Here is an 8,271-nt window from a genome sequence, read left to right on the forward strand (position 1 = left end):
GGGAGGACTCTCTGCTCTGCTCCTCCTCTAGTACTGCCACCATCCACCCTGAAACCAGTGGGAGGGAGTAGGGAGGACTAAGCCAGGGATGGTGGGAAGGGAGAAGGGGAAGAGGAGAGATGCTGGACTTGCAGCCATCCTGGTGGCTCCTTCTGCAGGGAGGTGCCCCTTGTTGCTCCGTTTGAGCTTCCCTGGCTATTTTGAAATGTGTGTGTGTGTGTGTGTGTGTGTGTGTGTGTGTGTGCGCGCGCGCGCGCGCACGCGCGCACGCAGAGTTCAAGGCCTGGAGAATGGACTTCAAAGATCCCCCTTCCCCTGCAGGTAGAGACAGATGTCCCCAGGGATGTCTCTGCCTCCTTTCAGGGTATTTTTACTTCCCCCATGTTCCTGTTACAGCATCAAAAGATGGTGTGGACGCTGAAGGGGGTGCGTCCACCAATCCCCTTACAGGAACTGCAATCTGCCCGGGGACCTGATATGGCCAGAGAGGAAGGAGCCCATGGGGCAGGTGTGGCAGCTGGAGAAGTTGCCTTTGGGGCTCCCGATTCTAACCCTGCTTGTGTTGGGCCTGCTTCCCTCATGCCCTGATCATTCCCACATGTGGGCGGTGCGCTGAGCCCCCAGGAACTGCAGTGAGCCCTGGGAAAGGGCTTCAGGCCTATTCAGGGCCACTGTCAGAAGCTGTGCCTGCATCAGTTGGCCCTGGTGTGGCTCATACTCTTTCAGGGTGCCGAGCCCCCTCCATGCGACACTCATGGGAATGGCTGTGAACTCAGCAGGCCTGAGGGACTGCCCCCCACAGCAGTGGAGTGACAGGAGACACTCTGGATTCCTGGGCTCTGTGTGGCTCTCAGTCTACAGCTGCTCCCTCTGTGGGACGGGCTGAACGTTCCACCCCACTGCAGGGCAGTGTGCCGTGCTCCTCCACTGCCCTGTGGTTGTCTGAACTGCTCAGTAACCCTTTGGCAGTTGCTTGGCATGTCCATGCCCTGTTGGCACGCAGGTCATTACCCAAGGGGCCAGCATGGTGCCCAGACTAGAGCTCGCCCCACTGACGCCACTTACATATCTAAACACAAGAGAGACCCATGGGAGATGTGTCCACCTGGCAAGGCAGGGCAGGGCAGGGTTCTGGGACCCCCATGGTGACACCAATCTCTGTCCATCTGCTTGTGAACTGCCTAGTGCCCATGTAGCCATTCCCACAATCACCTCGAAAGTGAGCATAAAGCCATTCTCATGAGGGGTGAGGGATGGCAGATCTGAACAGAGATAGCCTCGAGACCACCCCAGGATGCCGGCCATGACTCTAGCCCTGGGTCCCTGGGTCTTGGAGAAGGTGGATCTTCCAGGTTCTCTTTGTGTCCATTTCTAGACCTACACGTCTTGATGAGAGGGTTGTGGGATGCCTCTGGGCTACCAGTTCTCTGGTAGCGCGGCGCTAGGTGGAGTCCTTGCTAGAGGCTTGACTGCCGATGGGAGATCTGAGGTCTGGTCTCATAGCTCAGGGGTGGAGAGCTTGCCTAGCTGTGCTAGACCCTGGGTTCAGTCCTATCCCCCAGCGCTCACTGTGAGGCTCCCAAGGCCGGAGAAGCTCAGAAGCTGGGCTGTAATTGGGTCTGCATCCTTCCATTCCCTCCCCTAGGGGCTTCAGTAGGTGAACCGGGTGAGTTGGGGAGGGGAGGCTCCCAGACCCCTGCTGGGCCTTGATGGAAGCCCATTTCTAGGGGGATGTTTTCCATCCAAATTCCAGCTCTTCCTCCAGTGCATGGGAAACTGAGGCACAGAGTAGCCAAATAGCTAGCTGGCCTTCACTTGACAAACCCTTGGAGAAGGGGTCTCAGCTATCAGCCATTTTCCTGGTGGCCCCTGAAGTAGAGGGGGAAGGCTGCTGGCTTTAGGGGGAAGGCTGGGGGTGTGCACAGAATTCCCAGGGGAAATTAGCCCAAATTAGCTGTGAGAATGGGGAAGGGCTCTGTTTTCTCCTCTACCCTGCAGATAAATATTTAAGCACAACAATAACAACAGTGATGACAACCGGAGCCCCACTGGGGCAGATGGAGGACTGAGAAGACCGGCAGGGAGAGGGACAGGAGGAGGGACCCCCTGACTCTGCTTGGGCACTTATGTGGCTGAAGTGGGGGACTGCCTCTGAACCCCAGATTCCCCCTTCTTCCCAATCTTTGGAGTTGCAGCTCCTGGTCTGGGCCCAGACAGCGCTCTAGCCTTCTTGGGCAGACCACTATCTTCCTCCCGGGACTCTGGGTCCCCTCAAAACTGCCATGTTTCTTATTTAGGGCTAAGGTGAGAAAGATCTGTGGGATTTGGCACAGACTTCTATCGGACCTCAATTTCTCTCTCTTTCTTTCTTTCTTTCTTTCTTTCTTTCTTTCTTTCTTTCTCTTTTTCTTTCTGTCTCTCTGTCTGTCTCTCTTTCTTTCCTCCTCCTCCTCTTCCTTCTTTTTGAGACGAGACAGAGTTTCTCTGTGTAGCTTTGGAGGCAATCCTGGAATGAAACTCGTCCTGTAGACCAGACTGGCTTTGAACTCACAGAGATTAACCTGCCTCTGCCTCCAGAGTACTTGGATTAAAGGCGTGCACCACCACTGCCTGGCCAGTTTCCTCATTCCTGTCATGAGGTTGGATTGACAGAATAGGTATCTTGCTATAGCTTCCCAGGGCATGCTGAGGAACCCATTCCTCCCCAGCCATGCTGGCTGTTCCTAAGAGTACTTTCTCAGAGGCCTGGCCTCTGAGGGCAATGGGTCCTGGCCAGCGAAGGTCTTTAAACATGACCCAGTTTCGGCTTCCAGCTCTGCATTTCCTCAGGAGCTGGGCCGCAGCAATGAAAATCAAGTGGAGATTTATGGCGTCTTTGGCGATAACCTCTGGGCTCCCTCTCCCAGGCTCCTGATGAGGAATCAGAATAGTAAATGTCTTCCTCGGGCTGGGTTGATAGTCTCTCTCTCTTCCCAGGTTGGCGGCACTGGTCGGAGCTGTTTTCTCCTTGATGCTAAGATCCTGCCAGGATAGGAGCTCACTTCCCTTTCCACAGCCAGACGTGGCAATCTGGCCTGCAGGACATGGGGACAAGGATCTGAGACCTCCTGTAGCTCCGGCCACTTTCTGTCGTCTGGGGATTTGGCCCGTGTGGGCCACTGAGCTCCATTCAAGTATCAAAGAGGAGGAGGGCAGGTCTTTGGGATGGGCCAGTCCATTGGCCATCTCCAGCCCCCCTGCTGCTGAAGCTGCCCTGCTCATGATCACCCAGGTCGTGGGACCCAGGGCCTGCCAGGGCTAGGAGTGGGGCCCACTCTTCATGGGTCTCTAGGCCTTCTCGACATGTCTGGGAAGGGAGGCTGGGGCTGGTGGTGGGCCCGGCTGCCCCTCTGCCTGCTCCTTAGCCTTTATGGCTCCTGGGTGCCTTCATCCCTGGGGAAGCCCAAGGGCCACCCCCACATGAACTCTATCCGCATTGACGGGGACATCACGCTGGGAGGCTTGTTTCCTGTCCACGGCCGAGGCTCTGAGGGTAAAGCCTGTGGGGAACTGAAGAAGGAGAAGGGCATTCACCGGCTGGAGGCCATGCTCTTCGCGCTGGACCGCATCAACAATGACCCGGACCTGCTGCCCAACATCACGCTGGGCGCCCGCATTCTGGACACCTGCTCCAGGGACACCCACGCTCTCGAGCAGTCACTGACCTTCGTGCAGGCGCTCATCGAGAAGGATGGCACCGAGGTCCGCTGTGGCAGCGGCGGCCCACCCATCATCACCAAGCCTGAGCGCGTGGTGGGCGTCATCGGGGCTTCAGGGAGCTCAGTCTCAATCATGGTGGCCAACATCCTCCGCCTTTTCAAGGTTAGTGTCCTCCACGGCCCAGGGTGCCTAGCCCACGACTCCTTCCTTCTCCTCTACCTGAGAATGGAGGCAGCCCTCTTGGCTCTGGAGCCTGATCCTGTGTCTGAAGCTTGAGTGCTGTGGCGTGAGGGTGGGGCTGAGGGATGGGGCTCGGCGCTGGCCATGGTTCTGAAGCTGCACCAGCTCGGGCTCTGATCCTTTAGCCCCTGAATCTGGAGTGGGGCTGGAAGTGTGAAGGACACCAGAGAGGCAGACAGACAAATGGAGGACAGGTGGATCGATGGAAGGGCAGACAGACAGAATGTAGGATGGAAACCACAATGTTGCAGACTGCCAGGGGGATAAAGCAAGACTTCTGTTTTGACATTGTTTCCAAATAATTGCAATTCCCGAGAAAGATTTGTTTTCTTCTGGTTAGTTGAGGAAGCCCCTGGTGGCCCTCCCAGCCCGCCCTTCAGTTCCAGCTAGAGAAGAGTGTCCTGGTTTTCGGTTGGGGGCGGGGTTGTGGGTACAGCGGGGGATGAAGCGAGGAAGGGGAAGCGGGCCTAGTCAACCTTAGCCTAGTTACCAGAACCTAACCTTGGCCTCCCTCCCATCCTCCCCTCTGCCCTCTACCCTCCTCTTTTACGGTCCTTCTCATCTTCCTCCCAGCCCCTCCCTGCCCCCTCCACCACCTCCCTCCTTCTCTTCCCGGGGCAAGAGCTGCTGATTTGCAATTCAATTGGAGCCAAGTGCTTGCTAAGCTGCTAAAACAACTGAAAGCTACTGGGGAGAGGGAGAACGTTAGGAGCATTTTACCAATAATTATGCACCGCCCCCCCCACCCCCGAGCCTGCCTCCTTTGCTCGGTCTGTGGTGTGAGTGGTGGGAGAGGGGGGAGGGGGAGGAAGGGATGAGAAGAGGCTACTGGTCCTCTCTGACTCTGACATCTGGGTCCCTTTGCCCTGGTCTCCAGAGCTTGCTGAGGCCTGGGAAAGGCTGTTTCAGCCACTTGGGGGGGGGGGGGGGAGGAAGCCAGTGCCTCTCACCCGGATCTCATCTGTCTAACGCTGAGGATACATCAGTACTGGGGATGGTGTGCTGTGTGTACTCCAGGAGGGGAGAAGAGAGAGGAAGGTCCCTTTTGGTGGGTAGAATTGAGCCATGACTGGTCTCAGATACCCCACTACAGACTGCATGCCCTGCCTCCCTCTGCAGCCATCATAAGTGTGTGTGCACACACGTGTGCACCTGCTGTGCTCTCAAGATGGCCTTTTCCTGGGTAGTTTTACTTGATCTGGTGTAGGAACAGCAGGAGCCTCTAAGGAGTCAATGTCCCTGCAGGGGACATTTCAGGGAGTCCCTAGGGACCTCATGATCCTGATCATCTCGTGGGTTCTCAGAGTACTGCGTTGGAGTGAACAGCCTGGTTGGGTCTTCCCAGGCCTCCAGCCTCAGGGAGAGGAGGGGACAATGGGAAAACTGGGGCTGGCTGTCCCAGGCCTGTTCCACTGATGGCTGGGACAGCTGAGTCATTCAGGCCCTGCCAGGCCTGGGAGGGAGGCCGCCTGGGCCACCCAACTGTGCTCCCAGTGATGTTGGCCCAGCCCCCACTCTATGCAAGTGAGCCTTGCATGGAACCCTGAGACTCTTCTCCTGGTGCTCAAGAGAGAAGGGCCCCCCGACTTTCTGTGTGCTGAGCCCATAGAACGGTCTATCTGGGTGCTAGACTTCAAAGTACATTCACAGGACCACATATATCTGGGGGACAAGGTGCTCAAGGCCCCCCGAGGTGGGGGTGGCTGGTATTTCTGTGCTGTTCTGCCCAAGGATGGCACAGTTGGTGTGACAGGGGCCAGGGCTCAGGCCACCTTGGTTCCTGGACAGGTGTGAAGAGGCCTGGCTGCCAGGCCTGCGCCTGCCTTGTGAGGTGGGCAGGCTGCATTGATTGCTGGTCTGGAAAGAGAGGAAGTGGGGGAGAGGAGCAGCAAGGGGTTGTGGTCAGTGTTCCCTGGGTCCCTTTTAGTGATGTCAGTGGTCCAGGCTGGGACAAGCGGCTTCTTCGCTAATGAATCTGACAGAGCTGAGAGGCTGGCCCAGGAACTCAGAAGCCATTTGCAGAGGCAAGGAGGTTAGCTTGGGGCGGGTGGGCAGGGCAAGCTCAGACTGCCCCAGCTGGCCCTCCAGCTCTGGGGCATGTGGGTATCTGTTCCCCTGTGTGTGTATGGGGGTGTCATTGTCTGACTCTACCTCCCCACCAGATGCAGGGGGACCTGGGCTCTGCTGCTGTGATCAAAGCTTTCCTCCCCTCTGAAGGGAGTTCCAGGGGCCAGCGTGCCTGGAGGGGGCTATGGGATGTCAGGGACAGATCTCTCTCTTCCTCTAGACGGCTTGCTCACACAAACTGATGTGAAGTGGGATGGGGGCCTGGCCATCTTTGGGGAGCAGATGCCTGATTCTGGGGATCCACAGGCCTAGCAACCATTTACATCCTGCTCAGTCAGCCTTGGTTTGGCCTGTTCTCCCTCGGACACCTTGCCAAGGCCCCTGAGGAAGACATGGCAGAGGCTGTGGACACTATGTAATGGTGACAGCCTTAGGCAAGGTCAAGCCTTAGCATTAATCCTTGTTCCTCCGGAGTCATTACCACCCCACTTACTGAAGCAGCCATTGACACCAGAGTTTGACTGAGCCAGTAGGATCTTCTGTGGCCAGAGCAGAGTGCAGGCTCCAACCGGTGCTCATAGGAGAGTGTTGAGGCCTGGAGGAGGGGCCGGCCGGGCTGACCACTTGGGCATGCTGGTTGGCCTTAGCCTGCCCTTCCTTTACAAAGTGCGTAGACAACTGCCCTGACCCCCTCAGCCAAGTGGATGGAATTAGGAGGTGAGGTGTGAGCAAGGTCAGCACAGGGCCTGGCACACAGTCAGCCCACAGGAAATGTCACACCCAGCTTGGAGCTGGGCCTCAAGTCAGTGGGAGACACTGCTTCAATGCCCAAGCGCCGGGAGCAGGCAGGCTGCAACAGACGGTGACCTTTGAGGCTGATCCCGGAGAGTTCCCGCCATCTGCTGGGCTTCTCGTTTCTTCCTGTGAGGGCCTCGAGCTCGGGGCTGAAGCAGCCGTGTCGCCACGGGTAGTGACAGGGCTCCAGGTGGGCCTAGTGCCCCAGCCTGGCCTTGAGGGTACTGCCATCGCACGTGGGGCTGTGAGTGGCCTCATGGCTCGTGGCTGTTGAGCAGGGCCAAGGCGCAGCCCTCAGCTTCTTCCCAGGGCTCCTGGAAGTTTTGTGGCAGAGCTGAGACCAGATTTCCTGTGGAAGAAACATGTGTTTTCACCATGTCTCAGGTCTTGGATGAAAGAAGCTTTGAGAGTCCCCAACCTCCGTTGCCATTTATGTCCCCGGAAGGCATGACACGGCCTCCAGGCCCAAAGCTGGGACTTATGGGCGCTGGGCCCTTCCTTCTTGTGAGCAGTGGCTTGGGTTAGTTCTGAGCTCATCCTGGGCACAGCCTCTCCCCTGCCCTCCCTCCCAGCCTCTCCCCTGCCCTCCCTCCCAGCCTCTCCCCTGCCCTTCCTTTCAGCCTCTTGCTTGGCTCTGCCTTATGCTTCTCCACAGGCTGCTAAGTGTTTGGAACTGTCTTTCTTTCTCTCCCTCCCTTCCTCTCTCCCTCCCTCCTCCCCTTCAACAAGGTCTCCAGTGGTTCAGGCCAGCCTCAGACTGACCCTCTTCCCTCCGCCTCCCCAGTGCTGGACTGACAGGGATCACTAAGTCCTGGGTTTTTTATTTTTACTTATTTATTTTTTCCCCTAACTTGACACAAGTTAGTTGTCTGGCAAGAGGACCCTCAGCTGAGGAAATGCCTCCATCAAACTGGTCCAGGGGCAAGTTTATAGGGCATATTCTTGATTGATGTGGGAGGGCCCCGCCCACTGTGGGCAGAGCCACCTCTGGGCGGGTGGTCCTGGGTGTGTAGAAAGCAGGCTGAGCAAACCATGGGAGCAGCCAGGACACAGCTTTCCTCCTCGGCCTTGGCATCGGCCCTGCCTTGGGTTCTGCCCTGGCTCCCTTCAGTGATGGAGTGCTACCCGAAAGAGTGAGTTCACTTTGGTCACAGCAGTGGAAACCCAAGACACACCCTCAGGCCCAGTTTATGCAGGGCTTTCCTTCTGCAGTGCTAGGCAGCCCCCATCCCCAGGCCATATTCCAGCCCCCAGAACCTTTCTAGAGCTCAAATTGTGCCCCCTGCCTCAGCTGCTCAAACCTGGTGTTGACTTCCCATTGTGCTTAACAGTGTCGAGTCCTGCTGGAGGCCTGTGTCACCTGATACCCTCAGCTACATCCTGTCTCTCAGAGAGCACCCCACACCAGCCATATGCAATGTGCCCCACACCAGCCCTACAGGGTGCACCCCACACCAGCCATATGGAATG

General features: G+C 57.2%; 1 protein-coding gene across 2 annotated transcripts in view; it reads left to right on the forward strand.

Annotated features, from left to right (window-relative positions):
• The window catches only part of Grm4 (glutamate metabotropic receptor 4), a 94,556-nt gene that overhangs the window by 13,692 nt on the left and 72,593 nt on the right, over nucleotides 1-8,271 (forward strand). For both annotated transcript variants that reach the window (XM_013351222.2, XM_005360385.3), the window contains exon 2: nucleotides 2,977-3,861. In XM_013351222.2, the coding sequence (XP_013206676.1) occupies nucleotides 3,343-3,861 (519 nt within the window). In that variant the 5' untranslated portion in view covers nucleotides 2,977-3,342. The remainder of the gene's footprint in view (nucleotides 1-2,976; nucleotides 3,862-8,271) is intronic.

Source organism: Microtus ochrogaster, linkage group LG2, assembly GCF_000317375.1.
Source record: "Microtus ochrogaster isolate Prairie Vole_2 linkage group LG2, MicOch1.0, whole genome shotgun sequence".
NCBI classification, from domain to species: domain Eukaryota; kingdom Metazoa; phylum Chordata; class Mammalia; order Rodentia; family Cricetidae; genus Microtus; species Microtus ochrogaster.